Source organism: Mizuhopecten yessoensis, unplaced genomic scaffold, assembly GCF_002113885.1.
Source record: "Mizuhopecten yessoensis strain PY_sf001 unplaced genomic scaffold, ASM211388v2 scaffold10971, whole genome shotgun sequence".
NCBI lineage: Eukaryota > Metazoa > Mollusca > Bivalvia > Pectinida > Pectinidae > Mizuhopecten > Mizuhopecten yessoensis.
Window position 1 is genome coordinate 909,064 of NW_018408813.1, and position 24,884 is coordinate 933,947.

The window sequence follows — 24,884 nt, forward strand, 5'->3', positions numbered from 1 at the left end:
CAGTAGATACTGAGAACATTTACCATAGACAGGATGTAACAAATTTCTGGTGTAATCTTGACTATACAGCTGCTGAGGTGCTGTTATCCAGATAGTACAACAGAAAAATAGTCAGAGGTCAATATAAACGTGTGTCAAAGGTCATAGTCATGACCCTGAACCACACAGCTGGTTGATATCATCAGCAAAGTGCTACATTCTAATTTCAAGGAAATATGAAGTAAGATATCAGATACTCCTTTTTCTACTGAAAACATATTGCTTTGAATGATAGCATAGGTGTTTCTGTCGAACAGGTGCTTTGCAGATAAAAAAATAAAAATATAAAAATAAAGCATTTTGTTGACCCAGAGTCAGCTAATGTAATTGTAGTCTAGTGACTGTTTGTTCTTATTGGTAGAAGGTCACACGGGCAAAACACATCTTTTTGAAACTCCGCAGATACGGCTGCTGTTGTATTATTATAAGATAGAGAATTGTGTTTTAGATAGAGAGGCTTAGCATCTGTGTTTTGGGTATACTTCGCGGAACTGTTAACAAATAGAAGTGTGTACATCTTTATACTTCCTGAAAACGTTTCTGAGAACTTTGTTTTATAACAGAATGGGGATCTAGGTGTGTTTCAAATCTACAATTGAGAAAAGTCATTGTGTGTTGTTATTACACTGTACTTGATTTTGATACATCCTGAAATGAAGTTTCGGGTTTGGGGGATATACTGGAATTAGGTTGTGTGGGTCTCTCCGTCCGTCTTTCTGCCTGTAGGCACAATATTGTTCATTTGCACTACTACAAAAAGTACTGCGCTCTTCTCACTGATCATTCCTACATTGAACTGGTACATCTAAAAGATGTGGATAAAGTATGTAATTTGAAGTTATCTTCCATTTATGGAGTTACGTCCCTTTGTTTAAAACAATTGTTCGCACTTCTCCTTCGAAAGGACTGCACCAATTTGAATGATACTTGGTACACTTAATACCTACATTGAGGGACTGTGAATGAAGTATTTAGATTTAATTTACCTCCCCTATTTGTGGAGTTAGGTCCCTTGGTTTAAATAGATTGTTCGCACTTCTCAATCCTTCTATAGGACTGCACCAATTTGAATGATACTTGGTACACATGATACTTGCATCGAAGGGATGTGAATAAAGTATATAAATTGAAGTCACCTTCTCCAGATATGGAATTATGCTACTTTGTTTACAAACATTCTGTTAATAACTATTCCTGTAATCCTTGGCACAGGCAGGGGTTGCTAGTCTGCCGTTCTGGCGAGAGTTCTGGTCAATCCTGTTAATTGGAAATAACATTTATAAGAATTGTCTGATTCCGTTGGATGAAGAAGGCAAAAGTTTAACTGTTACTTACATCACAAGACAAGTGACAGTCACCCTGTACCTCCCCCATGATACATATTCAGGCCATATTTCAAATTTCATTCATGCCCTAAGACTTGATGTACTTGAAACAACATTAGCTTACTTTACATTGCTTTGTTCATCCCTACTAGTACCACGTATCCAGTTCTAGTCTTATAGTCCAGTTTGACTGTTAATTCTGCTATTCAAGGGATTTAGTCAAATGCTTAAAAAGATAAACATTATGATTTTGAAAACGAAAAGATTTAGCAATAAATACAATCTAATAATGCTTCTATACACTGTCAATTTTCCCTTCTTTGAGAAGCTAGAGTTGGCAATTTTCAATATACACAGAACAAAACTGGGCTTGGTTATTCTGATATTGACATTCACAATCAAACAATTCTCCTTCAGATATGATTTTCTTAAATTTAGGTTGTCTCCTTGTTTGATTCACAATAACAATCTGCAATGACTGTGGTTCATGGCCCGATTATCAGCTGGCTGAAATGCCTTCCTGTAATTTCTCGGCCTGTATCAGTATAACACACAATGATAGTGTAATTACAGTACCTGGCAGTACATACACCACTGGCAACTGAACAACGATCTTTACCTGGCTCCGTATCACAAAAACTGTGCTTCAGTTACCAGTAAACCACTCATTATGGATTTCCTGCAATTATTAATGACTTATGTTCATTAGCGTCCAAAAGTTCATATCCTTCCTTCTCCAAAGATCGTTTATTGACTACTAAACAATGGCATCAATTTCAAATAATTATGCCAGTCATTTGTCAATTTAGTTTGGGCTTGTTTTTTGGCCGTATTTGGCAGTCTAAATGAGCCATGTTTTGATCATAAATAATTGACATGGTTCTTAATATTGGTTTTTAATGCCGAGAACATAAACGAAGACTTATGAGAACTAAAAAGAAAAGGGTGGGTTAGGGTGTCAGGAAATTTTTCACAGAACCTGATAGCAGAGTTATGTTGTTCAAAAACGAAATAACCCCGAACACGTCATTAAATTTGATTGTAATGTATTGGCAAAGTCAAAATTCTGCTATAACTGAATGTAGGCTTTCTTCTTTTAACTTTTGGGCATCATGAAAAACAATCGTTAATTATAAATTGATAGATTGAGTCAGATCCTGGAACCAATGAATGGCAGCTATGGGAAGTTTTATCCTGACTTTATTATGAGTTTGGAAAATGGGGGGGGGGTCAAAATGAGGAAAATAAAGTCTTGTAAAAATCCTATTTTCTACAGGAGTTCTAACATACATTGATATGGAAGCTTATGTTCAAAGAAAGATTTTCAGCGAATGAAATGTCAGTGAAGAATTTATATCAGCTTAACATTAGTATAGAATCAATGCTATCATAACTCCATCCCAATCAATCTATGGTAATTGTGTCATGGTTATCTCAAAGTACATATTAAATGCAGTATTTGAGCTAGATCCATTCTTAATATTGCTATTGCCGAATTCTGTCCCCTGGTAGGAACATCAGACTATTGAATTTTCACCCCAGAATAATTAAAGAGATGCAATAGACTATATCAAACATTGTTTTAACTGTTGAGTCCAATATAAATATCAACCATTCCTTACTGATGTTTTTGTTTTTGTAGTGTGGTGTTGATGTAAACAAGTCCAACTCGTACGACCAGACAGCGCTGGACATCGTGACGACCTACACTACGACACGTGCTGCTCGGGACCTGAAACAGCTGCTCAAAGGTACGTGTGTATATAGCGAAGTTAATCGGGTCCTGTACACAGAAGGGAGGAGGCAAAAATATCAATATCAAGGAAGTGGTTATTATAAACAGGTTGCTCATATGAGAAAGTAGGAACTTCAGGATTTTTAAATTCCGGCAGCTATTATAGACACCTGATTGTTATGGACAGGTGGTCTCAAATACTTGTTGGGCTGTTATTAACCCTTTCACCACTATAGCCAATAATGGACTCATCCATATCAGTGCATGGTAGAGTCTACTAAAGTTACATAGGGGTGAAAGGGTTAAAATATATCAAAATCATACTGTTGCAAAACCTAAAAGAACTAAAAAGAACTCAAAATTAATTGACATAAGTAGTTTGGGCTGTTCTGTTATTTGATTTAACTAAATTTGAGCAAAAATCAAGATAATGGGGATTTAGCTGATTTTGAAAGTCATAATAAGTGTGAATAATTGAGAAACATCTCCAAAAATGGTGACTTTGAAAGTGTATCAAATTATATTTGAAATATTGTGTCCATATCATTTGATGATACCAGTCTTAGTTGTTATCTTTGAAAGTCTTTATATTAACACTAGAATGGTCAATCACAGTAAATAAGTTGCATATAATTGCACATAGAATAATTTTGACAACTTGAAACAGACATGAAAGTAAATGACATCAAAGAAGGGAGGGGTGTCGCATTTCATAGAGAAATTGATTGACAATATCAATGTGCCCAGTGAGTGTTAAAGCTGTTAAAGATAAACATGAAGCCATAAAAGTGAAAGAGTTTTTACAAAATTATGTGAACATTTATGTGAATTTGATCATTTAAACCACAATTCAAAACATAATTGTTATATTATTTTAAAAAGAGATTACCCCATTATTGTTGTTATTTTTCTTGAGCTGTCATCAAAAAATCATATTTTGATTTTGGACTGAACAGTCAGATTAGCTTATCAATAAGTTCAGCAAAATTATAATGACAATTCTTTTCTTTTTTTAAAATCAAAACTGCATGCATAGACAAAGCATAAAAAAAGGAAAATAATTTTCCTTCAGTAATAGTTTTATAGAGGTAATTCTGGGGAAAAAATCTGTAAATAAAACAATATTTTAAGCTAGCAATGCATTGAGAAAACTGGACTGTGATTATATTTGATTCACAATACCACAATAATAGGTAATTAATATTGTTGAAGAAATGACTATAGAAGCTTTAAAGAGAAGGGGAAAACTTTGACTCTACTTTTGCAGGATAAGTTCTTTTTTGAGCTTCTTTCACACACAAATGATTTTGACAATCATATAACTTCAATCTGTTACCTGGCGTAAGGTATAATTTGATATTCACTAAAATTGCTGAACATTTTCTATGAGAGTTATCTCCCCTCCATTGCATCAGAGTGAGAAATTATTGAGTTTATAAATAGATTTAAGGTGTATGTGTTCTGTACTGTATCAGAGTTACCTCTCTTACATTAGAGTAAAAAAGGGAAATTGTAAAATAACATAGTTTTGATGAAATCAATATAACTTACATCCACTACATAATAGTCTCAAAACTTATCATAGTTATTGATTCACCAAATTTGATAGCAAATATCCTTATGACATTGAGGATAAAAAATGTACAGAGATAACCTTTTTAGGGGGTTAGGGCTGGGGCCAAAAGGTGTAACATGGTCATCAGGTGAGGATGGTGTAAATATATATGAATAAAGGGACTGACCCCCTATTAGATGGCTGAGAGACAGGGCAAAAAAGGGGAAATTAGGCCACATTGCTTTAGCTTTAAAACAATGTCTAATTTATAACAAATACATCTGCTTTTTGGGCATGAATATGTTCACACAATCATGTTACCATGACTGGCCCCAGCACCAATCACTCATGTGGACAAAACTCCTAGATCATAATAAGGAAACAGTTAAGAACCCCACATAAAACCATACATCTGATTACTTAATTTAAAAAGATGAATACACTCAAGCTAGTTCAATAGCCCATGGGGTATTAATACTTGGATCATAACATGAAATCATAAACATAACCATATACATGTGTATGTGTTAGCTCGGAATGAAGAGATAAATGTTAACACATTCATGCAGGACTAGATCCAGGGCCTAGGTGGCCTAAATCTATACAGAGACGTATTATACGTCTCTGATCTATAGAACTTGATTACAGGGTCATAACATTGATACAGACAAGGTCACTAACCTAGAAACAGATACATGGATCTAAGATAAACTTCTATAAAGTTTTCTAGTTTCTGGGGACCTATGAATCTAATGATTTGTTACGAAGCATCCTTCAGACTAGGACATTAAATGTCGCATAAAGTTAAGATGTCGTCCCCATGAACGTTGAGAGTTACAGCCCAAAACTGGGAAATATTTGCTATATTACTTTTAATATTTCTCCATGATTGCTTAAATATCCATGTGAGCGATACAAGCCATCTGGGCGGGCCTCTTGTGTTGTAGATTTATTATCAAAATCGTAAATTGTAAGTTAACTACAGTTGTGTTTATAGGGTATATGTGTACTATGGACTATGTGAGTTACCTCCCCTATATTAAAGTTATAGTGATCATTCAAAATCATTATTTGTTTTCCAACTTTGCTTTCAAAATGGAAAAATTATAGAATTACTCAAAGGTAAAATTTACTATCATTGTTGTGTGTGCATGTGTGTGTATTTACTATGCATGTCTATAGATTCCCATAGACTTTTCGTCTCTGTGTGTCGATGGTCTCTACTCAAGCATGAAATTGTGCCTCACACACTCCTTCTCCTGGTGTTCAATTTCATTCATTAAATTGTCAACTTTTACATTGATTTCATTTTTTGTATCGATGTGACCTATTTAAATGACATGTTCGATCATGCATGGTAGTTAAATGTTGTTTATTTTCTTTAGATTGTCCATTTCCTTTACTTGATGAATGGTTCATGTGCTGTTATTATTTTCACACATTCCTGTCAAACTGTAGCTCCACTTAATGTAGTTAATTTAGTCGTGTCTTTTTGTTGTACATGGTGTTGCTTAGTCATAAAATAAGGAAGTAATTGAAAGATTGATGAAATAAAAAACAGAAAATTACAAAACAAATCTACAGAAAAAACGGGGAGTGGGAGATCCAACATCCGTGCAAAGAGTTCAGTGGAGTTCTGTGTTACCCAGCAGAGGGTTTCACAAGGACTACATGGGTCCGGCCATGGTAGTAGAGTTATCAATAGGTAAAGATGACCATTACAGTGCTGTGCTGGGTTGAACGGCTTTGATCAAGGGTTCTGATGACGACACATCTAAGGTGTCAAAACTAGGCAACGTATTCTTGATTAAAGCTGTTCAACCCAGCACGACGTTGTCATGGTCATCTTTACCTATTGATAAAACAAATGTTTGATAAACAAAATCTGTATCAGTGCAGATTTTGAGTTGATGAAGGTCAAAATGATGAAAACAATGCTTATTAGGTCACCTGAGACAAAGTCTCAAGTGACCTATTACGATCGCCTTTTGTCCGTCGTCGTCCGTCGTGCATCCGTAAACAATTTACATTTTCGACTTCTTCTCCAAAACCCCTGAACCAATTTCAATGAAATTTTTCAGAAACCTTCCATGGCCAAAGGTCAACAAAAATAGTGGCCGGTTTGGTCCCCAGGCCCCAGGGGCCCGAGGGGCGGGGCCAAGAAGTGTCAAATTGACTAAAATTTTAAAATCTTCTTCTCAAGACCCAGATATGGTATAATCAAATACTCTTCATATATGGAAGGGTCTTAAGGTGCTTTACCAAAATTGTGAATTTCTTGACCCTGGGGTCTCACGTTTCCCCCTGGGGAGGGGGTAAACTTTACTATAGTTTATATAGGGAAATCACATTTTGGACCAACATTTGTTTAATTTCCATTGGAAGTAATTCAATTTGGGTTAGCATTATCAGTATTAGGTAGCAGTTTGATAGTATGCACCTATGAGCCCTGACTGACCCCCAGGGGCTGATGGGTGGGGCCAAAAAGGGTTGAATTGACTGAAATTTCAAAAATCTTCTTCTCATAGACCAAACACTCTTCATAGATGGAAGGGTCTTGTTTATGATCCTTGGGTCTCATGTTTACCCCCTGGGGAAGCCGGGGGGGGGGACATTTATTATGGTTTATAATGGCAAATGATACTTTGAATATTACATGTTAATAACTTGATTGGAATTATAACCCTGAGTTGACAGTTTGATACTTTGAAAATTTTGAGCCAGCCCTACCCCAAGGGCTGGAGGGTGGAGCCCAAAGGCGTCAGTGTGCTAAAATTTCTTCATTTTCCTTGTTTAGAATCAGAGGTGCTAGTTTCAAATACTTTTTTAGTCTTAAAATCTGTAAGCTAGATATTGAATAAGGTGGTTTTATTGTTTTTTGTCACTTTGAATAATATTTTTGTTCATGTTAAAATCAAAATAAACTCTCTCTATAAATAAATCAGGTGACCGTTAAGGCCCATGGGCCTCTTTTTTTCTTCACACTTTGTATTCTAGTGCTCAGGGACATGCCATTGTGCCATTGAGGTTATATTTAGACTGTCAATGATATGCAGTGTGTAAGTTTTTTATATTTGGGTGGTCGGGTGGTGCAGTGGATTACACACACGCCTTTTACCAAGGCGACCGGGTTTCGATTCCCTTATCGGACATGAAAAGGTATGGGTTCACCTGCCCGACCACATGGGTTTTCTCTGGGTATTCCTGTTTCCTCCCACATGAAGAACCCTAGCGTCCAGCAAGGGTGATATATATAAGCTGCTATAGCTTGTTTTGTAATTGCTGTAAAATAAAAAAGGTTTACATATATATTCCTTATATCTATTATAATGATATGTAATCAGTGAGGTCTGTATGATTAGTACATATTATCATTCCTGTGAAAGCGGATCGGAGTTATCTGTATGTTAAGATCAGGTCGTGGCCATCTACATATTAAAGTTTATTAACGGTTTTTCAATAGCATGTTAAAGGCAGGTCTAGTTCATGTGTCGATTGTGTTAGGGTTTTCTACCTTTTAGGTCAAGGTCATGTCAGTTAATGCCATATCAAGGTCATCGGATAATTGAAAACAGGTCAAGGTCATATGTCAGTAGGAATGTATTAAAGATGACGTATAGGGATCACACCAATTCCATGAGCTTTTAGTGTCTGAACAAAATTACATAGTGTCAATTAACTTTTAAATTAATCGGTTTTTATCCAAATCTGAAAATCAGTATGACCGCAAGCAACCATGTTGGATTTCATTAAAAATCACATGGTCTTCATGCAATAATTTTTTGAAGTAATGCTTTGGTTTCATGAAGTTTTCTACAAATGTAAATAGAATGAATTACCACCTCAACTTCGATTTTGATCCAAATCTGAACATCAACATGGCTGCCAGTGGCCATTTTGGACTTCTTGAAAAGTCACATGGTTTTCATGCAATAACTCTTAAAGGAATGTTTTGATTTTTATGAAACTTTCTACACATACATATATAGTATCAAGCCATTATTTAACCTACGCTGGAATTCTGATAACAAGACCTTATATATGTTACAATAATTGTTTTCTTATTAAACTTGGGTGTGGCTCATACATCTGCATTGCAGATATTGTGCACATATATTGTAACTATATAATGTATAGTTCATAATGGGGGATTTTTTTTAATGGGGACAAAACTGTTTTGTGTAATGATAGCCATCTTGTCAAAAAAGAATCCGAGAGAATGTGATTATAATGCTGCACACACAAATATGTTTATAATACAAGTGTTAAAATCAACACTGTAAAATCAAAATTACACTTCCCACTTTGTGTATATAGAAAGCGGTGTTACGTTGCCGGTAAATTTAATGTTTATGTAGAGGTAGAGCAGGTACAACAATCCACGTTTGTTGGCGAAGTTTTTAGCTCCCAATGTTTACATGTCCTGGATGATTCATAGGTACCTTACCTATCTACTACGCCTTATCCTTGTCACAAAAGGCATCTATTAGGCCCGTATACGTCATATTACTAAACATCGTGTGATAGACTCGGACTAAAGGATCTGTACTTCCTGGGGATCTCTAGTGATTGGTGAGTTACAATGTTTGTATCTTCACGTAATTGAATATGTCTGATTTATATGGTGATTTTGTTTGTTCACCGGTCGGTATATTTACATAAGAATGGATTGTTATATATATTATTAGTGAATATATATACATATTTACCTTGCCAGGTCAGGATACAGGTTTTTGATTTATGCTGTATGTGGGATTGAGTGAGAGGGAATGTGACACCGTTTATTCACTCTCCAGATGAATGTGACCTTAATGTAAGTTACAATACCTATTAAGGTATTATATCATTTACACCTGTACAATGTTGTAGATTGGCTGGTGTACCTTGGGCAGGCATGTGACATATACCAGACTTTGTTACAAAAAACTCCTGAGACATTACGTAAGGCCCCATATAACACTCAATACAAAATTCTATTCTATAAATCACTTTCACTTGGTGGGGTATCAATTTTTATAGTTTTTAAATGCTTTAGTGTGTTCATGTATTGTAACTGATATTTACATAAAATGATGCACACAGATAAAGTAAAAATATGCCTGAAAGGAAATGATGTAGAGAATATATTGAAGGTGATTAGGTTCTGTTTTGTAAAAATGCTCAAATGACTTCCTCTGAAGAACCGAAAGGCGTTTGATAATGATACTTTGTTGGGCCTCTTATGGATGTTTAGCACTTGGCAAAGCCTCATGTTAACATTCAACAATATTACCCTTGCAAGTTGGGTTGAGATTTCTCTGTCTACGACAAAGATTCTAGAACAATCTTCAAGAAAAAAAAGGTCTCAATAGCAATGATATATTCAGGTACTGTGATACAGAGAAACATGTCTTAAAGGAAATCATGGAACAAAAACACAGAAAAAATATGTTTTAAATGAAACATTTTTATCAAAGATACATTAGGATATGTATTCTGTACCGTATTTTACCGCAAATAAGCCCCCTCTCACAAATAAGCCCCCTCCCCACTTTGGTAAATGTCCTGGGAACAGGGTGGAATATGGAAATTATGTAGCTCGGATACAGGGAAAGGATGTAAGTTTGATACATACATATATTTCCTGTAGGCCACATAGATACAGTGAAATGTGTTTTACCAAAAAAAACTGATAACTTGTGAAACCGTGACTTTCTCCATAAATACAATGTACAACTTTATTGTAGACCTGTAAGTCTATATGCTGTCATCATAATCATTACAGTAGGATAGTGGCTCAATGCTCCTCCTCTCAAAACTTCTACAAGGTATCATTTTTCTTGAACTATAAACATATTTTGTTCATGAAAGGTCCATGTAGGTCATATGCAAATCTACCATTGCATATGGCTGTCATCATATTTTGTTTTTATACCAGTGTAGCTGTATAAAAAGGTACCGACATATGTGTGATTAACATGTAAATTAATAGTTAGTGTCATGATATTGTATGCTCTATGAATGTTTATTACTTTGTTGACGACACAGTGTATCTTTTTTTAAAAAAAAAATCAAATTAAATATGGTGATTGTCTGACATTCTCAATCTTGACAGGCAATAATCAGTCTGGTATTGCTGTAATTTTGAACAGAACATTCTGTTCATCATATACCTGACCTGATATGAGTTAAAAAAAACACCAACTCAACAGGCTATATTAAAGTCATAATTAAACCCGACATTAGGCAAAGTGCATCAACATCAGGTAGATGGGGATAGTTATATAGAAACATATGTAAATGAATACCTACATATAAAATTTACTGCCCATTTAGATTTCTAAAAGCGTATCTGTGGTTTCGAGGACATGTGTACATCTGCATTTTTTCTGTGACTCATTAGTATGCAGCAGGTGAGATAACGAACACAGCGAGACTGGCCAGGTAAAAGCCGGGCTGACCTGCCATTACAATGACAACACTCCATACTTACATCATTGTCAGTGAAATTTGTTTTCAAACTTGTTTTTTGCATGTCTGCAGGGTTTTAATAAATTAAACCATGTAAAAAATATGATAAATTGTTATGGCAAACTTCCATTAATTTTAAAAGTGAACATTTTTTTCTGTGTTCTTCTTCGCTGTAGACATTTTATGCGTTATTTGTTTTTTATGCCACCTTTAAGATGTGCTACACCACTAGAAAATGCATCACTGACCTTGGTTTGTATCGACGGTATCTCCATGTTAGATGCTGTCTTATAACTGTCCCTGGGTTCATTTGAATTTCAAATTGTGATGTTGAGTACATAACTTGTCTAAAATATTCGTAAGAAATCTTCAGTAATTATGGGTGTTTATTTTGTGACACAAACTTATTTAAAAAAATCTCAAATTGCTCATATAGGGATTCATCATGTTCTTCGAATTGAGCAAATTTCTCTTGGGCTTTGTCTAGCAAACAGTCAGAAGGGTAACTTGTATAATCGGGGTCTCCAGCATATGATACGTCTCATAATCAAAACTTAGGTGACAGAAATTTGTGGCTGCTTGGTTTGTGTTGGAGTATCAAATATGGGTAACAATTTACAACAGATATTCGTTGTTTTTTCAAAGATCATGACCTATGTAGGTTCTCGGTGAAAATTGTTTCTATCTAAAGACCACATATCTTACGTTGATGCCATTAATAGAATGCATTCCACCTGTTAAATGAAACAATCTCTCCTCCATCCATCTTTTCTACTTATATTAACAGGTTTTAGTCCATTACTCATTCTAACCATTAACCATGATAAGGAAAAGATGCTGCACCCATCAAGTCCAACTTTAGAATATTGAAAGAATTTAATCCTTTTAATTGTTGCTCATTGAAAGAATTTATACCATTCATTTGTGCCATCCTTTCTTATAACCATATACTCAACCACCTAACATCGGAAAAATATAGTTCATAGATGAAACATGGAGAGAATTTATACCATTTATTCAACCATTGAACATTATGTGATTTATTTACTTTTAAATGTTGATAGCTTTATCTGGACCGTATGTCACGTGTAAACCTTCCTAAAATCCTTTAAAATATCAATAAATCTTCAATTTTGGCTCTAGCAAAGTAATAACAGTCTTCAGAATAACACAAAGGATTCAATACTATGTTATATGCTATATAATTTATGTTTTAAATGTCTCACAAATTTCTCAGGAATTCAGAGATAAAATCTCACTATTTTTGACCAAATCTCACTAAAAATAATCACTGATCTCACTATTTTGCACCAGAAAGTTATGGCATGTATGGCCATCCTTTCTTCAAAACATATTCTCGAACGACCCAACATCGATAAAATATAATTAATCCATAAAACATTGAGAGAATTTTTATACCATTCATTCAACCGTCAAACATTGAGAAAATTTGTGCCATCCTTTCTTCGAACCATAACCTTTAACCATCTGATATCAAGAGAGAATGTACATCATTCACTTAGCCATCAAACAATTAGAGACAAATTACTCCATCCTTTCTCTAAACTATATAATCCAGCCAGCCAGCAATGGAAGAATAGGATGCATTAATCCAACACGGAGAAAATTGACTCTGGCTATCAAATCATCATCAAACGTCACATACAATCAACCATCGAACGAAGAGATGATTTACTCTATCAAAGAAACCATCAATGTTGAAGAGGCTCTACTTCATTTGATGACATAAAAGTGTAAGAGAGGATCTTGTTTCCTACCTAGTATTCTGTAGGGGAGAATTGAGCTGGATGTCGGGATTACCCTCTCACCACTACACGCTGTGATGGTGATGTTCTTTTACAAATCTTTTCATGTATCTGAAGGATTCAGATCAATCATCATAAAAAAAGATTTATTAATATTGTGTATGACTTTTCAGAAATGTTGCAACGTAATTGACAACAGATTTTTGCAGTATTGACTGAATGGTGCTATAATCCTGAACAATTCTGGCTTGTGTTGCTGTCAATGGGACTTGCTGTCAGTCTGGCTTTAGTGTGAGACTTGGTGGTATATTGCCTAAAGCGTATTTTTCATAATGTAAAATTTGATAAGTTCTGAAATCATTTATTCTGAACGTGTTATTTTTTGTGTTTGTTTAGGATGAGTTTTATAATAATAATAATAATAATGATAATAATTGGAGGTTCTTATATACCGCTTTATCATAAAACCTAGTTCATATATAGGTCATCTCAAAGCCTTATAGGGCCTTTTGCAACCAGCCAATATCTTTCTCAACTCCCGAGGGAGCATACAGCTGTTGCTGCCATTTCGGCACTCACAGCTAGCATTCAACAATTCTAGCACTGCCCAACTACGTACTCATTTACAGCTGAGTAGACTGGAACAAGCAGAGTAAAGTATCTTGCTCAAAGATACAACACAGTGCCGTGACATGACTCGAACCCGCAACCCTTCGGTCACGAGCCCGGCGCCCTACCACTAGACTACTGTGCAGTTTTCTATCACTACCATCATGAAAAATCTCCTGAAAAGAATTTAATTCTGTGGTTTTTGTCCAAATATAAACCCTTAACTCATTGCCCCCTGTTGACGCTTTTACGCGTTCCATTTTCTACCGCTCTCTCCCGACTGTCGCGTAGAAGCGATGTGTATCCAGTCTACATGTTTTGCAGTTTGGTAGCACAACTTGAAATTGACAAAGTATTTCCAAGTAAGACAATTACTGGGGTGTCTGAAGTAAAGCCTGTTATACCACTCAGCACTGGGTTTGAAGAAATCGTTAATGAAGTTTTATTCTCCTGTATGTACATGACACCCTGGTATCGGATAATCAGAAGTAATAAAACTTCATTTTGAATAGAAAAACAAACCAAATGGTGATTGTTTTAAAATTTATGATACTCTAAATAATTACACTTCTCTCCCCTTCTTTGATTGATTGGGAGTCTGGAGGTTTCCGTGATAGTGTAAATAGATATGCACTACTGTATGGCAGGAAATGTGCAATGCAAGTTTTACTTTCGCCTTTTTTTCACCCACTATATATAATGAGGGCAGGTTTATCCTGACAGTGAATATCAATACACATTATACTACATATAGTAATTACATGTAAAGGTTGAAATTAACGCTGGTCCAATATGGATTATTCTAGTGAAGGACGAAAGTTTGAAGGGGCGAAAGTTTTGTCCATATACACTAACCTAAACGTCCAATACAGCCTACAAGTTCTTCTAGAGCTTTTACATTTTTCAAACCAGTCCCTTTTTATTACAATATAATTAAAAAGTGTTTATTGATAGGTGGGTTAAGTATTCAATAAAACTTGAGAAAAAAACCCATATGTAAGCAATATGACTATCGTTATTTATATCCTGTATAAGGTGACCTACGTTGAACTTGAAGTTTAGTGGTCACGCTGACTGGTTTTCTGTGTCACACTTGAGTGAACACATCTGTTGTGAGGGTATATACTAAACTAAGGATCTGGGACTCCCACAAAAGCTACAATTGTTGTCAGTTTCATCACTTCAATGTTCATTTCATGGAGAAACTTACACCACCTTAGGAATCTATGAATGAGATTGGAGCCTGACACAAGCTTGAGTGAGTAAGCTAGGCTTTAATTGGATTTATTTATCCTACAGTTGTTACAATCAAAGTGGACTTAACTGTATGTTGTGTATTTTTTTTGGCACAACACACTCAGCGACCTGCACCTGTAAACAATCTCAAGTTGACCTCTACAAAGCCAGATTTGAGCCTGGGGTATATATACCTATGAGATAGGATGTCACCCTATATTGATATTTATTGTCATTTATCATTGTAATTCAACCTTTATCTACTCAGTATTGTAGTATATTCATTTTTTTTTATCAGAATATATACAAAATGGTAATGTCAGTGGCCCTGTTTCCCCCAATCATTGTTGAATGATGTAGCGTGTGTTAGTTTTCTATTGGCCTGCTGCAAAATAAGCTGTTTTTGTCCCACTTTAAGCATTGCTGTGATGTGGTAACATTCAGATCCCTGTCCATTCAGAGCGCTCGGCTCATCTTGGGCAAAAATATTAAAATAATAGTTAACAATACAGAATTTGTTAAACAAAACCATCATCTACTCAAAATATTAAGCAACATTGTTTAAAAAAATGTTAAATATTCTTGTCTGAGGCCAAAAATCTTGTGTAAAAATAAAACCATATACATGTTTTTTTATATTCTTGAGACCAATATTTGATTAAAAGATGCATGAAAAGCTCTGTGTAAAAATGATTTCTGCAAGTCAGTGGATTGAAGATTAATGATAACAAATTTGTTGTTTATATTCTAAACACATCTATGATTTGTCCCGATAGACTATACATATTTTTCGCCTACCCAAACTAAATGTCAACACACACACACACACTGTTTAAAACAGGAAGTGTTTTTATCTAAATTGTGTAGAAATAATCTTTGGATGAAGGTACTTGCAAGGAAATGGAATCATAATCGATGCCTTAAATAAATATTTGTTTACAGTGAGATTGTGGAAGTCTTGTCGCAAATACCTCTGTAGTAGGCCGGATTCAGGTAAGATATAGCACTTTGTAGGTCAAAGGGCAAAGGTCATCTAACTACAAACATGTCAGTGATAATATAACATATCAGAGATGATGTAACGAGAGATTGTGATGATCGTTGACCTGTAAAAAACGACATGTTAAACCAAAGCTTCTATCCCCCAAAGTCATGTAAGTTGTGTGTTAGATGAATCGCTATCATCTGTTGTTAAAGTATAAAATGTAAGGCACACCTGATCAAGTGACTGCCTGATGCAGGTGTTGCCCTGTGAGGTTGTGACTGCAAGCGACGGCAGCTGCACCTGGGCACAGACTTAAACATTTACCTGTGGCCGTATTTCCAGACAAAATACATTCAGTGTTGTTCCATAGTTTGACCTTGCTCCAGTTGTTTATCTCAAGGTCATCAATTTGACAATCTTCCAGCTGCAAATATGTGTATTGAACCACCAATACCATTCTGTATATTAAAGGAATTTACCATTTTTGTGTGATTTAGGGGACATTTTGCACATCTAAATAAAATCCAATGTTTTGGTACAGTTATTCTTTCCTGGCTGTATATGATGGCTACAGGGTTTTTTAGTAAAAGATTTTTAATGCAAATAATATGAAAATTTGGACTTATTAGAAGTTATTGATAACTTTGGACCAACATAAAAATAGTGTATGATTGCAATTTTTGACGAAATGAGGTCCTGTTTCAGGGTTCAAAGGTAAAACTGAAGTCACCATTACTATTTAAAGAAACTCCTGTTCATTTATCAACAGATGTTGATCAACCCTTATACAAAAGTCAAGGATGAGAATACTTTGAATGAGATTGTAATTCAGGAACCAAAGTCAAGGTCAAGGTCTCATTTATAGAAATTGGTAAAAAAAAGCCACTAATTTGCATGTGAATGGGGGCATTCATGTCTTGCAGTCATTTTCTAGTTTCAATCAATTATATCTCCTTTTTTTATTCAGAAATGCAGTGGAATTCATATTTTTGAAACTTTCTTGTTTATGAAGGTGTTTTGATGCAGATTTACCAAAAAAGCTTTGTAATTGATTAGACAATGTATAAAATTCTTATCAGTGGAATAGATCACGACAGTGTTTACGACTCCTGTGACTCATCTCAAATGTCCTAATCTCAAACCTAAATCTTGATGAAAAAATGCTTGGAATTTTGTTTCTACTTTCATTTCAGAAACTTTCAGATTCTGTTCAGGACTACACTTTATTTTATTTTTTGTACACACTAAATTCGAAGTCTGATTAATAAAATTCAGTTTTCACACTCAATTTTCATTTCATTTTTGTCTTATAATCGGTAGATAAGAATACATGAAAAAATGTTGTATAAGTTTTTAAAGTTGATTGTATTCTTTTACACATATATAAAAAAAGTCATTTATATATTTTCCGATTCTAAACTTGAAGGCAGATTTTAGATATCGCTACCGACAAGACAAGTAATTGGTATGTACACCTACCTAAACTGGCGAGGGTGAACCAGGTACAAAAGTTAGATAATATCTACACACTTAGCATATGTCATAGATGTCATTATTCAATTTCGTATAGAAAGGCTCTGTCCGACTTGACAGATATTTAACCGATCAACTTGGTAACGCAGGAGAATGTTGTATCATTGTAGGAAAATCGCTAGCTATATAATATGATCTGTTTTTTTATTCTTCTCTGTCTGTTGTATAAAGGTGACCTTTCTACAGTACGATATACTTAGACATGCTAGGATACTTACGGGGTCAGAGACAATGTTGGATTATCTAGTTTGACGGCTCATTAAAGTTATTTTTTGGTTTTGTTAAGAATCACTTTTTTAAACATGCGACGAGGTTTAGGTCAGGGTGCCCCTCCTAATACAGTATTGACATTTACATATTGATTTGATGTTAACTACCCATATTACATTACTGTATCAATCAAATTTAATCACACAATTATACTTTCATTATTTGATTATTATTTTCATTAAATTGAAGTTATATTATTTTGAAAATATTTTTTTCACAACTTAATAGAAATACGATACAGTGAAATCAACATTCAGGGGGACTGGATCAATTGGCCAAATATCAGCAAACCTGACATAACTAATATTAAGGGGGACAGATTATAATTGGTTGGATATGACAGCCTGTAAACTAGTGTCGGTAAACCTGATTTTACTGATATCAAGGTGTTTCAATCTAAATCTAAACCTGTCTATACAAATCCAACATGTTAGATAACTCGGACAATCAAGCTACTTCAGAGCCCATCCTTCAGTGTCATCCTAACTTGAGGACAGCTACTTCAGAGCCCATCCTTCAGTGTCATCCTAACTTGAGGACAGCTACTTCAGAGCCCATCCTTCAGTAAATGTCAACAAAATTTGAGGACAGTTACATCAAAGCCCCACCTTCATGTCTTGAAATGGTATTTCAAGAATCTGATTCTGGAAACATTCTGCCTTTTTCGTCCATCGACTGTGAATGTAATCCACTCAGAGTGAATACCCCCCTGGGATAATGTAGAGACTGAAATACAAATTTAACTTGCTAATACTGTAACACTACCCTGTACGACATTAGGTGGGCTAACACACAATGGTGCAGAGGCAGGGCACTATGACCGCAGTTCCTTGTAACGATGGGCCACACATTTCTTACACATTCTGACCTGCATTCTGAATAGCAAGACCCTACCTCACTTTTTGCCGGATAATATTTGAATTTCTGTTGCTAAAAATGGTTTTCATTTAGAAAATTAAGTATTGATTTAAATAATTTTTTGAGGTTTTCTTGTTCAAATTTCAGAAATTTCGATTTTAGAAATGAAATGTATTTTCTAATATAATTACATGTTATAAATTTCCTCTGATGTTAAGAGTACTAAAATTGATAAAATTTAATCAATTCTGTCCTAATTAACTCATTCACCCCTGAAGACACATGTAAACCCTTCCAATTCAAAGGTTGGAATAGTTCATTATGAAATTTCAGGGGTGAATGAGTTAAATTACAGCTATATCTGAGGATGATTTCAAAATGGAATAGAATTTTGTTGTTGGAGTCATTGATCAAGTCAGCATCCTTGGATCAGAGGTCAATCTAGGGTAAAGACTATTTCATCTGAGGTCAATCAGGTCAGGGCCTACTACTTGCAGTTGTGAACAGTTGTTGTTCATAAGTGGAATTGCAAAGATAGAAATTACTTAATGTTGAATTTGAGTTTTTGAAAAAAATATGTTTTAATCCATTTCTGAACTGCATTTGATGAAAATTTCTCTGCAAAACCTTTCTTCAACTTTGCAACTGGTAACCAGTTGAACACGTTTCTTAACTTTGTGGTCCATATCTATATGTGACTATAATTGACAATATAAACATGTTTACTGGTGTTTACATCAGTGCCTTTAGTAAACCAGAAATAATTATTTTTGACGACGTTAAATTCTTTCTGAGACTAATAAAAAGGCTATCAGATCTATCATTACAAAATGTGTCGATGACTTGATTTTGAGATGATATGGCAGAGAAGATAGTTTTATTTCTCCGTGTAAAATATGTCAGCTATTGACACCATTTTTTCCGCAAAAGTGTGACCCAACTCGGTGTAATCTCAATTTTGACATACAAAGTACAGATAAAATGTAGAGATAAGAAGTTATTTTAAATGGATGAGAAGATAAGAATAAAAAGCAGGTTCTACAGTGAATAATATATGCCCATTTGGATTTATAACGATACCTATACTGGAGGAGCGGTGATGGGACTGTTTTTCTAGATGATAGACAATCCTATTGAGATCGTCATTAATGGAGGTGATTTCATGGGTATTTAGGACACAGCACTTGATTGTTAGGAATTGATTATGTTTAAACTGGCTAATGTCTCGGGGGAACTCCAAGCTTGCTTTCTACATTGCTTCAGAGTTATCACTTAATGACCGAGATTGAAATGCAGATAGCATAATTCCAATAACACGCTTCACTGATTTCTGTATTAGACTTGTGGTTGGCGGGGGCCAAACTGGCTATCGGGGAAAGTAAGAGTCTGTGTTATATGTACAGGGGTATATACATGTATAGTTATATATATAGTCTTTGGAAGCGTTGTATGAAATTGAGTTGAATGTAAAAATGTTCAAGTGGTAACAGCCAGCTGATATGAAAAGAATAATTTCTTCAGATGGAGATTTGTGACACCTCAATTGCTTTTGAATGTGAATTGAATTTAAACTTGATCACCGTGTGTATGTCGGATGAGAAAAGCATCAGATTGCATTTTTCGCAGTCATGTAAGTTTGAAGTATTGATGTTGTGTACCTGGTGAATAGCATGGTGTATGTCGTTCTGGCGGATGTAATGTGGAAATTTGCGGTGCATTTTCCTCCATGAGGTCAATGAAATATTCATGCGTTGTATATACAAAACACTGGATGCCTCCTGATTTCAATGTTGATAATGAAATGTGTGGCACTATCACTCACTAGGGGATAGCAGATACATATATGTGTTATATTTCATTTTCATTGCTATTGCAATGTATAAGGCTTGTGGAAGAAGGAATTACTCTGGGAATAGTAACTTTGTACCGTTTATTTATTTTTCATTTTACACTGCTACATCTATAGCCTGTATCTATTGATATTTACTGTGAACCCACGTCCCTGCTGAAGCTGGGAATGCTGTAAATATTCATCATGTGGAAACACTAACCTGAAGAATTGTAATATAGTTTACATTTTGTTCTACAGCATTACACAGAAATCTTACTATTCAATTCATCACTTTTTAGGTTAATACAAGGATTTGTCAACCTGGAAAGCTGATGTTACAAAAATAGTGAACAATTTATTGTATGTCTTGTCACATATATTCAGCATATGTATTATGGTCAAGCCTTGATTCTTGTAACCAAGTGAACATTGGTGATTGGCAATCCATCTTTCTGATTGGTCAGAATTCAATGAATCTCAGATATTCTGGTAGTTCCCTGTTGCTATTTTTAGCTGAGGTAATGGTTCCACTTTTGTCAGGTTACAGAATGGTAATGATTTTGATGTTCCACAATTACCAGGACATCATTGCATTTTGTCATTACCTCTGAATGTGATTTTGGCCAATCACAGAGAAGGAAACAGGAATGTTTTATAACAAATTACATATGTATTATATTAAGCTTTACTTTGAATATATGTTGCTGCTGAGGCAAGGAAAATTATAAAAGTAATTAATTAATTAAATAAAAAGGTACAAGACAATATAAGATACATAAACATATCTTTTATATGAGATAATTGACCTATACCATAGTACCCTAGTGTTACAATAATATTCACATCTGAGAATTATAATGGTGTTCAAGTTTTATATCATAAAGTTCAAATCCATGATACATTCAAACTTTCAATGTATTGAACTTATGGTATTGTTGACTGAACGGTATGCTACTCTATCTATTGTAAGTAAATGGATCTTGTGTATCAACCATAAATTTGACATCCACCATAATATAACATTTCCTATTTTTGAGTTGTTATTTAATTTTGGTACGTGGCTTCATTCAGCTGAGCTGATGTTGTGTAATATTGATATATTTAATGTCAAAGAAACTGACCCCTTGATATATAACCGGAAACAGGATATATGATAGTTAGTCAAAATATAGCAGTGACACAAGGGACCGCTTGTGTGCCAGACTTCACAACTCTGTCATCCAGGTGGGGACTTTTATATGAAGCACAATCGCTGTCTGATAGGAATTCAATACAGGGTAGGAGGCGGGATGAATATTGTATAGTCCTAGGTCAGGGTTAGGGGTCGTATAAGGTTTGGGAGGTCAGAGGTTGGTAGTCAGATACAGGGAGAAGGGAATGTTTATAGAAAGTGCTAATCAGTGAATGTCTTTAGACCCAACAGTGTAAGTACCTGGCAGAGACACAAACGATAGAAAAATTGTGTGTGACGTAAATTTGGGATTTACAGGTTCGGGATTTAAAGGACTGACTCACCTGTGTGAGATTTACTTGTTGTGTATCATTTCTACATGTACCTGTGTGTGTTTTTTACATGGAGATAATACAAAAGTCCAACCTTTGAACTAGAGGTAAAGTCTGTTACCTGTGAAATGTGGTCTAGCTCCCCTGTTTGTTGTGTAATATTGTTAAAAGTTGGATATGGAGGTTTCTACCTGATGAGAGTATTGCGGAGGTGCTTGATATCAGTATTTAAATATATGTGAAGATTCACCAGACAAGATCACAGGTATGTTGTGTAGCTTTAGTGTTGACATTCCAGGGCTAGGGCACATGGACAGCCTCAATAGAGGGCTCCGAGGTCATTGTGTGTATGTGGAGAGGGGGGGGGGGTAACTATACTTGTAACACAGGGGTAAGTCAGGTACGATTGAGGTACAAAGACATTTATATAAAACTCCATTTCGTTGAACAAACCAGTTAAGGAATTTACAATAAAAAACCTGTACCATTTCTATTGATTATGAGGTTGAAATATATAGGCCTATATATATTACCATGTCAAAGGTTACCGTTAAGTTACACTGGATAGGGTGTTAATATTTATTATTGCTAATTCATGATTAAATAGACATATTTGCAGCTAAATTAATCTTGTTTGGGTGTCAATATCTACTGAAAACTTACTTACATTGGGTATAAATGGTTACTGCTAACTTGCACTTTCTTCTATCTCACAGTTTGTACGGATTAAACATCAACTGTTAGACAATAAGTGTTTATGGCTTATACTTACATAAGATTGTATGTAAGCATTAGCTGCTGACTTACACTAGATATGGTGTAAATATTTATTGCTGACTTATGTTAAACTAGACTTACACTAGATGTGGTGTAAATATTTGCTGCTGACTTACACTAGATATGGTATTCATATTCACTGCTGACTTACACTAGATATGGAGTAAATATTCATCGCTGACTTATGTTACACTAGACTTACACTAGATATGGTGTAAATATTTATTGCCGACTTACACTAGATATGGTATAAATATTTATTGCTGACTTACACTAGATATGGTGTAAATATTTACTCCTGACTTACACTAGATATGGTGTAAATATTTATTGCTGACTTATGTTAAACTAGACTTACACTAGATGTGGTGTAAATATTTGCTGCTGACTTACACTAGATATGGTATTGATATTCACTGCTGACTTACACTAGATATGGAGTAAATATTCACTGCTGACTTATGTTACACTAGACTTACACTAGATATGGTGTAAATATTTATTGCTGACTTTCACTGGATATGGTGTACATATTTATTTTGCTGACTTACACTAGATGTGGTGTAAATGGTTTCTGCTGACTTACACTAGATATGGTGTAAATGGTTTCTGCTGACTTATACTAGATATGGTGTTAATGGTTTCTGCTGACTTACACTAGATATGGTATAAATGGTTTCTGCTGACTTACACTAGATATGGTGTAAATGGTTACTGCAAATTCACTACATTGGATGTTACAGAATAAGGTTACTGCTAATATAAGTGAATATTGTAAATGTTTACTGCTCATACACATATCTATTGCTAAATTCTACATAGATAGTATATAATTGTTTCCCAGTAAGTGGGTGTAAATCTACAGAGGTGTATTACCTGACAGTACAGTACATGCTATCTAGAATTACACACCTAAACCTTGGGCATGGAATATTGTTACAGAGGTGAAGGTCGTACATTTAGATATGCAGCAGTGAGGGTACGATTGCTAGGACTCCACCCAACGTTAAGTGTTTGGGGAACACCGGGCCTGGCACGATTCAGACCCTAATGGAATAATGAGTTGGGTTTTTATAACTTTTCTTTATACCATGGTACAATTGGTCAGAATGTGATAGGGTGACACTGCATAACTTCACATTCATTTATAACAAAAATTCCGAATATTTAATTTTCCATCTGTAGATTAGACCTGTCTCATTAGTTTTTACACATGTCATTGTAGATTAAGTTGTATCCAGCTAGACAGATAGGGTTTCTTATTATCATAGAGTTTTTATGTTTCCTTTATTCATACGGAATATGATATACCAGTCTTTATGACAAGTGTTATGTGAAATGCTGTTAAGAAATATATGAATGTTTACACAATTAAGTGTTGCTTGACTCATTTTGATAAAAAGTAAGTATTCAGGGTTTCAAAACTTGATGTTAAATTGATGATGTCATATTTACCTGAATAATTCTTTAATTTTCTCAGTCAATATGAATTCGGCAAATTAAAAAACCCACTTTAATTCTTAAAATGAAGTCTAATAACTTTTTCTGCCCTTCAACTCCTGAGAAATTTTATTCCAGAAACTGGGTTAGTTCTAGAACTGTACCGGTCCATATCTAGAACTGTACCGATCCATGGTTCTAGAACTGTACTGGTCCATAGTTCTAGAACTGTACCGGTCCATGGTTCTAGAACTGTAACGGTCCATGGTTCTAGAACTGTACCGGTCCATGGTTCTAGAACTGTACCGGTCCATGGTTCTAGAACTAGTGTTTTGGAATTGTCCCAAACAAATCCGGTATGGTTCAGAAACATTTTTATTACTCAAAACATTCCAGAAAATTTCCAGATCAAAGAACAGTACACAATGAGAGCACCTCTGGAATCAAGCTAGTACTCCAAACTGTTCTGATGATGTAGAACAGGTTTGGAACTGTTCTAGGAAATTTTGAGTGCTAAAAATGATCCAAGTGTGGTCAATATGGTCAGGTACTCACTAGAGACTTGTGTATAAAACTTAAAAATGTGTAGGTACATCAGTAAACGGTATCAGAAATTTTCTTTATATTCAACGATTCAGGTAGTGTTGATGAATATGGTGAATTTTGTTCTAAAGATCATTATGAAATCCTGCATAGTCAGAATTTCCAAGGATGATTTCATCCAGTTTTGAAAAATCAAATGAAAACCATGTTGATGTCAAATTTATGCATTTGTCCAGCATTTTTAGCTCACCTTAATAACCGAAAGGCCTAGGGTGTCGATATTTGGTCAGAAGCAAACTGGAATGAAGGGCTACAAAGTTTGTTAAAATTAATGACCTTCACCCATTTTCAAGGTCACAGGGGTCAAATATGTTAAAAACTTTAAACATCTTCTTCTCGATAACCAAACTGCCCAGGGATATGATATTT

The 24,884-nt window shown here is 34.9% G+C and overlaps 1 protein-coding gene across 1 annotated transcript in view; it reads left to right on the forward strand.

Annotated features, from left to right (window-relative positions):
* The window catches only part of LOC110464190 (caskin-2-like), a 72,262-nt gene extending 65,868 nt beyond the window's left edge, over positions 1–6,394 (forward strand). Inside the window, exons 7-9 of the mRNA XM_021519272.1 lie at positions 3,007–3,115; positions 5,765–5,776; positions 6,216–6,394. Coding sequence (XP_021374947.1) covers positions 3,007–3,115; positions 5,765–5,776; positions 6,216–6,394 — 300 coding nt within the window. The remainder of the gene's footprint in view (positions 1–3,006; positions 3,116–5,764; positions 5,777–6,215) is intronic.
* Positions 6,395–24,884: the final 18,490 nt, after the last annotated feature.